At 36.3% G+C, this 14,938-nt stretch overlaps 1 protein-coding gene across 9 annotated transcripts in view; it reads left to right on the top strand.

Moving 5' to 3' along the window:
• Positions 1–14,938, top strand: part of PCDH7 (protocadherin 7) — a 486,963-nt gene that overhangs the window by 64,579 nt on the left and 407,446 nt on the right. The window contains exon 2 of one of the 9 annotated variants that reach the window (XM_049886391.1): positions 5,681–7,206. The exons of the other annotated variants lie outside the window; for them this stretch is intronic. Coding sequence (XP_049742348.1) covers positions 5,681–5,758 — 78 coding nt within the window. The 3' untranslated portion in view covers positions 5,759–7,206. Of the gene's footprint in view, positions 1–5,680; positions 7,207–14,938 lie in introns of those variants that run through there. 9 annotated transcript variants of the gene reach the window in all.

Here is a 14,938-nt window from a genome sequence, read left to right as displayed (position 1 = left end):
TAAAAGACAATCAAGAAAATAATTAAATTAATGAACTAAGACTAATACACGAATTAACATTTATGGGTAGGCTCATCAAGGGCAGAGACCTCAAATACTTATTACATTTGTTTTCTCTTAAGAAGTAGTTGTTTTAATGGCATACTCAGTTTTGTGAGAGTTATTGACTTAGTTTGCTTGTGTATTTCTAATTTTGTATATTCAGGACATTTTCTTTTCCTGATTAAACTGGTTTCTTTTATATGTGGATTTGATCTGAGTAGAAGTAGTAGAGAAAACAGCTTCTGATGAAATTGAGTGGAATTAAGGAAATCTCTGATTTAAGTAGGGAAACCTGCTCATACCATTCTGACCTCACCTAGTACCTTCCTCATACCTTTGCCTCTTCCTGGAATGCAGTTTCCCCTCCTTTCCATCAATTTCAACCTTTTAAGGTCCAGTTGTAGGTTCAATTGGCCAATGAACCTTCTTGCTAATAACCTTCCAGTCTGTCCTCAGTCTTTGGAGCTCTCATGGTTTTACCCACTTGAACCTTAACTCTTTCTCCCCAAGTTTACTCATTTGTTTATATGCATATATTTGTATATCTCTTCTAAAGAGAAAAACAAGTTTCCTCAGAACCATTACTATGTTTATATTGCTTTGTATTTCTTTCCATGCCTCATGCAATGCCTCTTACATGATTGGACTCTATAACCTTTGACATCCTTTCTAACCCTGAGATTCTGTGATTCTAACAGGCAGTGAGTCAATAAATATTGATTGCTCGGCTACCTAATCCAGGGCATTCTTTTGTTAGTCCCTGCACTCTGACAGATAGGGAAAGTATCCATGGTGAGGAACTGCTATGATACTGTCTGTCTTTTTTCCTTCAATATGGCTAGTTCAGTGGTTGATTCACAATCCAAAAGCCTTCTTTCCTCAAGAATGCACTCAAGCATTGCTACTAAATGACTTTTTTTTTTTTTTTGATGCTGTCTCACACGTATAAATGAATATAGACTTTCCTTTTTTTGATTGAGTAGAATTAGTCTTATTGGTTCCTTTTTTTTTTTTTAATTTGGCATCCAGACAACTTTCAGGTATGTTGAAGTTGTTTCTTAAGCATTCATTAATTTAAATAATTATGACAGAACCCTGAGTATTGTGAATTCCAGGGCTTGTACAACTGAGCTTCTTAAAACATCTGTTTAAAATAGTTTAGGGAACTTGCATAAGTTTGCTTATTATTGTTGTTATTAGGTGCTGTCGAATGGTTCTGACTCATAGCAATCCTAAGTGCAACAGAACAAAACACTGCCCAGTCCTGTTTTCTTATTATTCCTTTAAATATAATGGAGGGAAAAATTGGGGCATTTACAATTAGAAATTAGCTGTTTATTCAAAAATAAGGCTTAAAAATAACTATGAGGAAATAGTGTAAAGGAAAGACTATTTGATTGGAAGTCAAAAGTCTTGCTTTCCAGCAATGATTCTACCACTTGTGTGATTTTATATAAGAAGTATAAGCTTTCTGAGCTTTAATTTCCTCAAATGAAAAAATGGGCAAAATAATGATTCCTGCTTCACCAGGACTTAGTGAGGTTAAATTAAATAGGTAAGTGCAACCTTGCAATCAACATCTATAATGATGTTGGAGTAATTAGTAATAATTATATATTGTAGTTCCTGGCACATCATTTTTTTATAAATCAAAGAACTTAAAAGACTAAACTGTCACTGAGAATTGCCCTTAATATAGTCCTCCATTCACCCAAATTCCATGTTTGCCTGATGTCCCATTTTCCATTTCACATGGTTTTGCATTATTTTTTAAAACATAACATAAACTTTTCAGCATTGTTAGGAGGCCCTTCCCTGTTTTAGCTCCTGTGTTATGCATATGCTCTAAAATATGCTTCCTGTTTCTAGATTGCAGAAATGAATATCAGTATGGTGTTCTGTGTCATGAAATATACTCTGTATTTTATGATACCGTTTACTTCTCTGTAGATTTGAACATCAGACAAGGAAAAGAATAATGAATAGTCATAGAATTCTTTTATGTATTGCCAATTATATATAAACACATTCAACAGATACTTGTACTTAATCTACACCAATTAAATAGATGCCTTCTTTGGAATTGAAGCATCCAAAAAAAACCCAAAACCCATTGCTGTCGAGTAATTGAAGCATACTCAATACAAATAAGTAGAAATATAGCCAGATATTCATATATATATATGTATATATAATGTTTATGGATTTGTAGTATTTCAGAACTATAAGGAGCGTCTTTATTCTCAGCATATGTGTTCAGTATATTCTCCCATCTAGGTCTGAGTCCTATTTCTTTTCTCTGTAATTCACATTCCTCTTTGAATTGTGGTGTTGGTGAAGAATATTGAATATACCATGGACTGTCAAAAGAACGAACAAATCTGTCTTGGAAGACGTAGACCTGGAATGCTCCTTGAAAGCAAGGATGGAGAGACTGTGTCTTAAATACTTTGAATATGTTGTCAAAAGGGATCAGTCCCTGGAGAAGGACATCATGCTTGGTAGAGGGTCAGCGAAAGAGAGGAAGATCCTCAACGAGATGGATTGACACAGTGGCTGTAACAACGCGCTCAAGCATAGTAACAATTGTGAGGATGGCGCAGGACCGGGCAGTGTTTCGTTCTGTTGTGCATTGGGTCGCTATGAGTTGGAACCGGCTCGACGGCACCTAACAACCACAACATAATTCACTTTGCTTCTAGCATTAGACAACTCTTGTTGCCCAGAGGGTGTCCAGGGGGTCCTGGAAAAGGAAAAGAACATCGCTTTTATAAGTTAACCTTTATTGATAATTTTTATTGATTAAATTCCCAGCTTATTTCAGTCACTGGGCTAGGAAATGAAAGCTAAGCGAGATACCGAGATGGCCTGGTAGGAATGACTTGGGCTTCACGTCATTCTGTGTGTGTGTATGTGTGTGTGTGTGAATGTTGTGTGCATGACTTGTTACCTGGGTAATAGCAAAATTGAGGAGAAAGGTTGAAAGACAAAGGCTAGACTGTGTGTATACAACTTCAAGGGAATTGGACCCTATGGAAGGATTGGTTTGGTCTGATTTACTGGAGCCTATCTCCTTTATCTCCTTGGTGGAAGTGATCTGAAAATTGCTTCCAGGCCATTTTAATTAGCTGAGTCACATCAAAACAAATACATCCTGGTTACATCCATTTCTACTCTGACCCTCACCGATGACAGATTTTTTAGAATCTTGATTCCTAAGTAGTTCACTACGAACTGTATATGTGACTTGAAGAATGCCCTTTTGCTTTTAAACATTAATCTCTAATGGTAAAGGAGGAATCCATTTTTCTTGGCTTTAGTAGCAGGTCAATATTAGTACATGGATGCACTTGCTCGGTGGATCAGAGCTTAAAATTACAAAAACAAAAACCTGCTTCTCTATAGTTAGCTTAAAAAGTGCCAGTTCGTTTTGCTTCTTAATAACATTTTAATAAGAGGATTTCATTATGCTGTATGGCAGTACGGTGCATATATTTATTTAAATGTGTTATATTTCCAGGTATGCTTTTAAGTTAAAAGTATAAGTCAGGGCTTGAAAATAAAACCAAAGCATTTTGATGCCCTTAATTTTTGATCGCTTTTTATAAACTTTTGTTTTACTTTATTCTTTTATGAAAATCTTGCCAAAAATGTAACATAATATCTTTTCTTTATGGAAAGAAGAAAATGACTTACATGGACGAGATTAAAAAGAGAAGCTCAATGAAATTGTAGACGGACAGACGAAATTTAAGAAAAAATTTGAGAGAACACATGGGAAAAATAATATGCTAGTAAAATAAGCAGCATTTGATGCAGTTCAAAGGTGGTATGGTATAGTCCATGAACTAAGTCGTATGACAAACAATAGAAAGTCAAAGATAATCACATAACATAGTTTGAAAATATTAACATCAGAATTGAGGATATCCTTTAAGCATTCCCAAATATGCATTCATTCATTCATTCAATCATCGCTCATGGTGGCCACCCATGTACCCGCACTGAGGATGAAGAAATAATCAGAATGGACATGATGTTTGCTCTCGAGGAAGACATTGTAGCCTGGTAAAGGAGCTAGAAATTAAATGAGTAACTTGGAAAACACGGTTACAGATTCACTAAATACTATGGAAGCACATCAGATGTAGTAAGAGCACCTAACAGGATGATCTGATGTGATCTTGGCATATGTTACAGGTAGATAGTCGTAGTCAGCTTGCAGACAAAAACAGTATTTGAAATTTTCAAATATTCAGTTTTCCCCTCCATATAAGGGATTTTTTTTTTTGAAGCTTAAATGTGCAATGGAAATTTTATTTTTTATATGGTTTATGTAAGATAACAAAATAATTCTGTCTTCATCTTAAACTTACAGTTTAAGTAATGAAGTTTTACTTAGTATGGACATCTTGAAAAATGTGTTCTGTGTATGTAATTGGCTAGAACATCCCAAGTTATTTTAATTTTTAGAGCTGTTAAAGAAAAAAAAAAAACCATGATAAATGAATTATTTAACATTTTCTGCCCCTGAATATAATTAATTAAATTTAAAATTAAACATCTCTGTTTTACTACACCATTTGCTTTCAAAAACAAGCTGATGACACATTCGGTGAAAGAAACCGTGGATTTCTTTTCTAACGTTAGTTCTCATTGTGTGCTGGTGAATCACTACTTTGATAGTTAGGTGCCTATTTGGAATCTTTCTCTTTTCTGATTCTAATTTTTAAAGATAGTTAATTTTGGGAGTGAATTTCACCCAATGTCTATTCTTTAGAAATGATCTATTGTCCTTCTTCGCAATATTCAAACCTACTTATTTAAAGATTTTTTACATTATCAATTAGACCATCAAACTGGAAAACAATGCTTTGTGTATCTTCTGGTGATGAAAGCAGAAATCAGCCTATTGGTCAGGCTCAAGTTTAGACAAATATTTAACAGTATTTAAAAATGACATTAACACCAAAACGTTTTGGAAGAATATTTATCATGACTTTTGTTTGTTCAAGCTAGATATCAAGTTTGAAAGCATTGCCCTTTTACAGTCATGGCTTTGAAGTGGCGAATAATTCATCCTTGACCAGAGATCAGCAGGCCATTTGCTGATATCATGTAAATTGACCAGATTTCTATAAACAGACAGAGCGCCATCTAAAGATTGCATTTGGAGACAAGGGCTGCTTTGAAGAGTGTGAACATTGAGATCAAGCTCCCGTATCTGGAAACTTAGGGATTTGCAAGCTGTAAAAGCAGTGGCAACAGAATTAACATTTCATTATTTTGTATTTGTAATAAGCAAAGTCTTCCACCTCCAAGACATTTCCTAGCTTTGCAAAGTCTGAAACCTGAAACAGCAATTAACTTAATGTTTCTAATACCGTGCAAATATCTCTTGTCGAGATAGTGTCCTTAAAATTAGCAGACTGCATTGATTTAGATGCCCCAGGGTTGTTAATTGCAGCAAGAACTGTTATGTCTATGACTTCTGAAGGAGGTTATGGCCACTGCAAATACATCTTAAAGAAGGAAAGGATGCATTAACCAAAATGTGCACTCCAAGCTTTGGAACTAGGCTAGCAAATCCCTACTCACATCCCTGTAAAGCAGACATATATTTTTGTATTTTTTTTAGGTGGATACAGTGCAGACCAAGACTCCCCCTGGCCACATTGAGGAATCGTGTAAAATGAATATATGTGCTCGTAAGTGAAATACATGTGATATTCCAACTCAATGTGTTGGATCCTCATAGACCTGGATTCATCTTGTGTAAAAAGAAATCGATTCCCAAGGGGCAAGATCACTAGCTGATTAAAATGAAGTTCTGATTTTTAAAGAAAACAAAAGGACTTGAAAATAAAATCTCTGCAAAAAGGCATCAAACTCTACTTTGCCACCAACTGACCAAAAAAAAAAAAAAAATCAGTCTCTCAAAATGGAACAAAGGAGGGATGTGAGAGGTTTTGGAGTCTTATTAATTGCTATGGAGAAACAGAATCAGATATCGTCATACTCAGGAGTATGAAAAGAAGAACAGGAATTCCCGTTTTCTTCAGTTTGCACTTGAATGGACTCAATCAAAGAGTGGAGACGTATCCTGTTACCGTTTATGGTTAATCATATAGAGATTAGTGTAGGTGCGATTTCATTTGCCTTGCTTGAACTGATTGGATGCATTATGTAGAAATCACCTGAGCCTGTGCTAGAGCAACAAAGAAAATGGAAACTTATACCTCAGGACTGAATTCCGAGTAAAACAGATTGTTCCGGTGCTGTCTAATAGGGCACTAAGAATAAGTAATACTGCCAATCAGGGAAAGTGAGAAACTAGTGGATATGAGAGGAAGTAAAATTTAGATCATGATACTTGTTGAAATATACTCTATTACAGTATAAAAGGGAAGATAAGTAGATCACAATCTATGTCACAGACATTTTACACAATTTCAGATGGAATTTACGGTAAACCACGTAAATCCTAAGTGTACAAGGAACGTATGGCCATCGTAACAGTAGGAGACTGGCCTTTTTAGTTCGTAATCCTATGCATTTATGTATGGAGAGGAGGGCTTTTTTTAGTTTATTAAGATTGAATTGCATGCAGGAAGTACCTCTTTGCATTATAGCTACTTGCCCAATTGAAAATACTGTATACGTATAACGTCTAATTTTTGGATGGTTGTGAGTGTATGCATTTGTATGTGTGTGTGTGTAAGTGGGAGGAGGCATAGTGCACTTTGGTATGTTACCTAGAATGTAAAAAGGTCAACTGTCTTAAGCCATTTCTTCCATGTTGTTATCAATATTAAAGGTTATTATTCACAAAGGAAGCATTTCTAAAATAGAGTCACTACTCCAAAGGCTCTCCCAGTAAATATAATATTTAGGGCAATTGAGCCATTTGAATTAAGCTGGTACCACTGTCTGAAAATAATGAGCATCGGCTAATGTGAAATCAGTCTGAAGACGGACAGTCATATTACCTTCCTTCAGGTTACTTCACTCAGTGAAAGGGACACAAATCTTGGATGCACTTACAGAAGAGACTAGGGAAATATTTGTGTTCTAACTATAATTTTTAATTCTACTGACAAGTTGTATGTGTTTGTTTCATTTTTCTTCAACCTAAAATTATATGATGAGTAATTCTATGTTAAAACAGATGAGATATTGAATATTTAAAACAGATTGACATATTTTTTAGTCAACTGGTGCCATAAAATTTGGAAACTGTTGTCTGGTATTATTTGTATTCATTTCTCTTTATATTGCCAATTACCTTTAAAGTTGAAATTTTTACCTCTTCTTTCTATGTGGCAATCAACTGAAGTTGGTACCTTATCCATAATATTACAGGGATTTTTGTCTTTATTTATACTATTATAATAAATTATAAGTCTACATACTGTATAGTTCTATGGTATTGAATATTTTTCTGTGACCAAAATAATAAAATATGTATAACTTATTTGTAAATGCCTTTATTTCTTATTTTAATAGTCTCTTAAAACATAATGGAACATGATATTTTTTCATGTTGGCTGGTTTTAGGATATGTTCTCTTCTGTATTTATACAATTGGAGGATAAAGAACGTAGAACCTTGAGATAAAGAGAAATGGTTTGACAGAGATAATTGTGAAACTGTGGGGAAAAACACCCTGAGCTGAGTGAGAAGGTTTTTTTTTTTTTTTTTTATTGTACTTTAGACAAAGGTTTATAGAACAAACTAGCTTCTCATTAAACAATTAATACACATATTGTTTTGTGACATTGGTTACCAACCCCATGACATTTCAACACTCTCCCTTCTCAACCTTGGGTTCCCTATTACCAACTTTCCTATCCCCTCCTGCCTTGTAGTCTGTGCACCTGGGCTGGTATGCCCCTTTAGTCTCATTTTGTTTTATGGGCCTGTTTAATCTTTCGCTGAAGGATGAACCTCAGGAGTGATTTCATCACTGAGCTAAAAGTATGTCCGAGGGCCATGCTCTTGGGTTTTCTCCAGTCTGTGTCAGGCCAGTAAATCTGGTCTTTTTTTTTTTTTTTTTTTTTTGTGAGTTAGAATTTTGTTTTACATTTTTCGAGTGAGAAGCTGTGTTGTCCAGTTTTGTTCTGCCCCTTAACAGTCAGACCTAGGGGACAAATCTTTTGATTTCTTAGGGACTCATTTCTCATTTAGGTTTGGATTACATCACTGATTTTAAGGCAGGATCGGGCAACATTTTATTCTGTTGTACATGGGGTCGCCAATAGTCGGAGCCGGCCAAATGGCTACTAGTAATGACATCCACAACAACAGCACCCTTTTGAAGATCCTTCTGGGTCTTCACTTCCGTGGTGTTTCTAAGATAACATAGAAGTATTATAACTGACCCGAAGCATAACACATAGCCTAAGATCAAGGAGAGATATGAGTTTACGGTGGCTGCTGTTCCATCCTTCGTTTGACCTAATTGTAGCATGTACTGTGGCATAAATAATCATGCTGTGGCATCAATATGTCCCCCGAAGTTCATTGAACCAAACAGCACCCAAGTACAAAATCAGTCAATTTGCAACAGGGCAAACCTTGTTGTCCTGCAACGAGTTGAATGCATTCCCGGCAGAATATTAAAGTCCTAGAACCAGCTTTTCTTGCTCTTTACCTCCCCTCCCCATAAGGATTGATCAGCAGATGAAGGTCTTTAGGACTTCAAAGGCTTGTCTGGATTTGGATCCGCCTGGTTGGGTTCAGAGGAGAAAGAAGCACTAGCCCCTGATGTTTATTGCCATAGGCGCTTTCATCTAATAGTAATTCTCTGCTTAGAAGAAGCGACAGGCAGAGGGGTCTTGCGACTGTTAGAATTTGACGATTAATGTTGAGTCGCACAGTGCCTCACACAGAAAAACAGTGCTTTTGTTTTAGTTTCCTGCTACTACTCCAACTGAGAAAGGTCAGAGAGACAGTAGGAAGCAAAATGAAGGCATATACTTTTTTTTTTTTTTTCTGTCACAGCAGCCTGACTTGCAAAATACTATCACTTTTCAAAATCACAAAGGTGGATGGGTTTTCTTCGGGAACACTTATTTGCACAATTAATCAGACAGCTTTTTTTTTGTTGTTATTCATCGTGGAGGATTTCTGGCTGTTTATGGAAATTCTTTGGTTTAATACAAATTACTTTTGTCACATTGATTCTTCATTCTATAAGATTGGCTATTTAGATGAGAGACTTGCAGACTTCTACCTGGACCAAGCCTCTCCCATGTCCCACTTCATGAATCAACCATCTCTACTTGCCTCTTGCCTCTATTCATTTGAAGCACAAGGGAGATTAGAGTTGGCTCAAGCAAAATGGATAAATAAGGCAGCAAAGGAATTGTGAATGAGAATTGCTGCTGGTTAAGTCATGTTCAGAATCCGTCATTGGCTTGTTAATTACATGAGTAAAAATTTCACTAAAATTATTAAAAAAAAAAGTTTTAGTATTACTGAGGATTGAAATACTCCCCTTTGGTTGTAGTTTTTTTTTTTTTTTTTCAAAATGCTGTGATTCCACTTCCTTGTTCCAGTAAGCATAATTTAGCTGAACGTATTTTAACATTTCTTTAATAACTTTTTAAACTTAAGTTACGGAGCATCTACTCTGTGCAGGTGATGTATTAATTGCTCTACTTAATACTCATATTAACTCATGAGGCAGATGCTATCAGTGATATGATGGCCAGCTTATAGATGAGCAGGACAAGGCACAGAGTTTCCATCACTTTGTAAACTACAAAGCTAGTAAGAGGCAGAGCTGGGCTTTGAGCCCTGACACCCTGGTTCCACAGGCCACACTCGACTAGTGGGCCACTTGACCTCTACAGAAAGTTCACACCAAACATCAATATAGATGAAGGCACAAGTTTGACTCTGTAACTGCTTCAGGCTATAGGGATGAATTTTGTGATTCATTCAGTCACACATCTAGTAGCTTCAATCAGGAGAGTTTTGCATGGCTTGGATGTGAGGTTACGTTCAGAAATTCTAACACACAGAAGCACTGGATAAAGATGGAGTATGTGGGTGATGAAAATGGTTAACACTCTAGGCTGTTAACCGAAAGGTTCGTAAGTTTGAGTCTACCCAGAGGTGCCTTAGAGGAAAGGCTTGGTGATCTACTTCTAAAGAAAGCAGCCATTGAAATTCCCATGGAGCGTAGTTCTACTCTGACTCACACAGGGCCATCATAAGTTGGAATCAACTCAATGGCAATTATTTTTTTTCCTCTACTGTGGTAGAAGGTCTGCTTTAAATACTGTACCGAGGGAAGAAGGGAAATTCATCTCCAAAAGAATTTGCTTGTTTTGCAACTTCAAGATACATTACTATGAATATGTACTATTTACATCAAAGAAAGAATTTGAAAATGAAAACTTTACTGCCAAAATAAGGGGAGGACTGAGGAAAGTAGCAACAACATTCCGTGAACAGACCTTTCACAATCTAGTGGAGATACAGCCACACAGGCTCATTATTACAGAGTTGCGTGCTAAATGGTAGAATATCATAGTGGTTAAGAATGTTTGGAATCCAGACTCTCTGGATTTGAAACCTGGTTCATGTGCTAACAAGTTGAGTGACAGTGGACAAGTTACTTTACATCTCTCTGCCTCCGTTTTCTCTTATGTGATATGAAGTAAATAACAGTACTTTTCTACCTCATGAATTAGTTGTGACCATTAAAATAAGGTTAAGCCAGGCAATGTGTGTATGACAGAATTGATGAATGCTGCCGATTATTGCATTTCACACTGTTGTTTTTCTAATGGACATATGAAAAGACTGCAGTGATTGCCGACTGAGATATTCATGAGGCAAAATAAAATCAATATCGCTGTCACCAGTGAAATGAAAGGCACCCTACAGAAAAGGTAATGCCAGGCCTTCGATATTCGTCATACACTATGGTGTGAAACTCAGCAAAATCGGGTAAATACGAGTTCTCCAGGGAAATTCATCAATTTCTGGCCTGCTGTAATTCAAATCTTTCCACTCTGTGAACTGTAATTTTTCAGGCACAGATAGATAAGTGAAAGGAAACTGTGAAAGCTAAAATCAAACCTTTGTCACAAACCAATGATGAAAGTTGCCAAAAGGTCAGAGAACCATTTTTGAAGATCACTTTATCCACAATCATAAAGGGATACAATTTTCTCTGGTTGTCAGTAGGTTAAAAATTGCGAAACCTAAGAATTATAAATGATTTGTTAGTAGATGATCATTAAAATTAAGGATGATGCTAATTACGATGATTAACCCACAAATAAATAGTTGTGATTATTCTGTGCAAATATTTAATAAGAGTCTATTATGTGTGACAAGGGCTTTATTTTCTGAGTTCCTCATCAAGCAGAAAATTTGCTGCACATACTAGATGATAAAATTTGAATGTATGAAATATAAACGAAATAAATAACTTGCTGAATTGAATTAAATGAGGTCTAATGTATGAAAAGTCGGTGCCTTTCATTCTCAACGTAGTAATAGGTTAACTGAGGGTACTGGAGAAGAGAAATCGACAATCATTGAGAATGCTCAGGTGTACCTATTTGAAACTCAGTTTTGGATGGAATATATCGATTAATGATTGTTACTGTGAAATGGCTCTGTCTGCTTGAGAGCGCCTAGCGTCACTTGTGAAAACATGAGAAAGTTATGTTTTAACTTTGTTTCACAGTTTAGCCATCGAGCATGTGAAAAGAAACACAGCCAGCCACAGCTTTTTATTAGACCATACGTTTTAATGATTTTTACATTTTTTATGAAGGAGCTGGCTACTCTGTGTTTTTATGGATGCTTGTAAACCATAATAACTTATCTCAGACTTTTTCATGAATATCTATTGAGAAGTTAAAATTAATGCAATTCAAAAGGTATGTCTTCCTAGCCTATATCCTGAGATGTTAGGGGACAAGTGAACATTTTCTTAGTCTAAGAGATTGGAACTCTGAGACCAGGTATAGCTCAACCCGTTTCCTAATTGGTGCTGTCTGATTGTGTCGGTGAACACTCTGTTGTTAGTAACTGAGGGGGACACAGGTCTCTAATCTTTCTTCTTTTCTGTGTATCTAGCTGTTAAAGGGTCAGCAAGGGTTTTTTCTCCCCAGTGTGTCAGGCTCCTGAAAGAAGCAGATATGTAGAATGTGCATTCCAAAAAGATCAGAAACTGGCTACATTTCAAGTGGGTACAGTGTGTTTTAACTTTCTGCTGAGTGACATTTTAAAAGCCCTGCATATTTATTGAATACACATTTGTCATTTTTTAAAAGCAACATTGAAACATGATTGTTAAAGTCCTGTAATTGAACACATGGTACGCTGAGAAAGACACTGGTAATATTAAAGAAACAGTCGAATTTATCACAGGAACCTTTCTTGAAAAAATCCTTTGATGAATATCCACTCAAGTATCTTGCTATTTAGATTGAGAAGTTTGTGAAACTGTTTGTGAAACTGGTTTCTAATTAGTCCTACATTAAGAGAGATTGTATTCAAATGAATACCATGGCGTCTGCAAACACAGGGTCTTTTTGTTTTGATAACTCATTTGCAGTAATAGGAAGAAATGTAGTGCATATCTTGCACAGAGTTCTTGTCAGTCATGTGCTGTCGTCATCTGAGATTAACGTTTGGATTAAGAGCGTGATTATAGGATTCTAAATTAGTGGTTACCAAGTTGAAATGATACAAAAGTTGAAACAATGTAATATGGTAATTTGTTTCGTGCAATATATTATAGCAGTTAATTAGCAGCTTAATTAGCATCATGTTTCATGTTGTGACCTAAGCCATTGTACTCCCAATGGGTCTAATGAAGTCAAAGGAAAAAAAAGGAGGCTTCAGGACTGTCAATGGCTGCGTCATATACCACCCACCACCAGAATTAATAGTAATTCTTCATTTCAAAATAAGAGAACATGCATATTTATTTTTTCTGGATCCAGAATAGATTCTTTTTTATTGAAAAGCATACTGATGCCATTTGATACTTCTTTCATGAGTTAAAAGCATATCAAACAATGACATAAGCAATAGCGTTAAATGAACTGCATTTTAAATTCCAAGTGACCACAGATCCATGCCTAAAGGAATCACATAGATAAAAAAGAAGCACCTCTCAACTATTTTTAGAGGAAACATAAAAGATATGTATTAGGGTAATCATATTTTTGAATGCGTTATGTGATTCATAGGCTCCTACTAAGGACCACTGAAATTACTTACAAAGGACTGCATTTTTTGAAAGTCACAATGGAGCTCTGCCTTTGGGCAGGACTAAGGAAAATATATCCATCTTAGAAATAATTTATCATGTGATGACTTAAAAGGGTTTCCCCAGCCTCCGCCTCTCCCCAGTGAAGACATATTCAGATTGTACGCGTTTGTCTTTGTTACATGGAATCGAAGTTTCTGCTGAGCTCAAGACAGTCGTCTGCCAGGAGATTGGCTCTCCTTTACACAACAGCATAAAGCATGGCCTCAGTAGTTATGAATATATATAAAAAAAAAAGCTATAGAACACATAAAACCTTCTAGAGATGTTTTTCTCTTCATTTTCCTCTACTGACAATTCGAAGCACCCAAAGAAGTAAAATATTTAAAAGATGATTAATATCCCTAGATTTTGTCAAGCTTTCTTTCTCAATCACTGGAAGCTGCTGGCTTTCTACTTTATGGATGTATAATTAGGGCCTTAGTTTCCCTTGAGTTTGCATAGTACACTAGATACACAGAGGGCTTTTTTTCCCCCTCTCAAAAATTATTCTGCTGTCTCTTTTGGGGGGTTAATGTATGCATGTCATTTGGAATATAACTTTGGCTATTATGTAATTCATAGATGTTTTATTGTACACAGAGCTGTGTACTTGTGGTAGTCTAAAGTCACTGCCATGTAAAGCCTTATAAGGGGTAAGCTATTGAAGTTACTTTTTCTATTTTGTCTTCCTGGCCTTGTTCCCTTATCTGTTATATCAACTCAAGTTAGTCACTTTTGGTTTAGTAGGAATATGGGGGGAATGGAAGAGAAAATCTATTTTAAAAAATTGTGATTTTTTAATTGATAGTATCTAATGTATCAAACCCCCACGTGTCTGTCAGTTTGTCGTACTGTGGGGGCTTTTGTGTTGCTGTGATGCTGGAAGCTATGCCACAGGTATTCAGATACCAGCAGGGTCACCCATGGAGGACAGGTTTCAGCTGAGCTTCCAGACTAAGGCAGACTAGGAAGAAGGACCCGGCAGTCTACTTCTGAAAAGCATTAGCCAGTGAAAACCTTACAAATAGCAGTAGGACATTGTCTGATATAGTGCTGGAAGGTGAGCCCCCCAGGTTGGAAGGCACTCAAAAGATGACTGGGGAAGAGCTGCCTCCTCAAAGTAGAGTCAACCTTAATGACGTGGATGGAGTACAGCTTTCGGGACCTTCATTTGCTGATGTGGCACGACTCAAAATGAGAAGAAACAGCTGCAAACATCCATTAATAATCAGAACCTGGAATGTATGAAGTACGAATCTAGGAAAACTGGAAATCGTCAAAAATGAAATGGAATGCATAAACATCAATATCCTAGGCATTAGTGAGCTGAAATGGACTGGTATTGGCCATTTTGAATCAGACAATCATATAGTCTACTATGCTGGGAATGACAACTCGAAGAGGAATCGTGTTGCATTCATTGTCAAAAGAACGTTTCAAGATCTATCCTGAAGTACAATGCTGTCAGTGATAGGATAATATCCATACGCCTACAAGGAAGACCAGTTAACACAGCTGTTATTCAAATTTATGCACCAACCATTAGGGCCAAAGATGAAGAAGTAGAAGATTTTTATCAGCTGTTGCAGTCCGAAATTGATGGAACAT

This window comes from Elephas maximus, chromosome 5 (assembly GCF_024166365.1).
Source record: "Elephas maximus indicus isolate mEleMax1 chromosome 5, mEleMax1 primary haplotype, whole genome shotgun sequence".
In the NCBI taxonomy this organism is placed as follows: domain Eukaryota; kingdom Metazoa; phylum Chordata; class Mammalia; order Proboscidea; family Elephantidae; genus Elephas; species Elephas maximus.
This window is presented reverse-complemented; position numbering and strand designations above follow the sequence as displayed.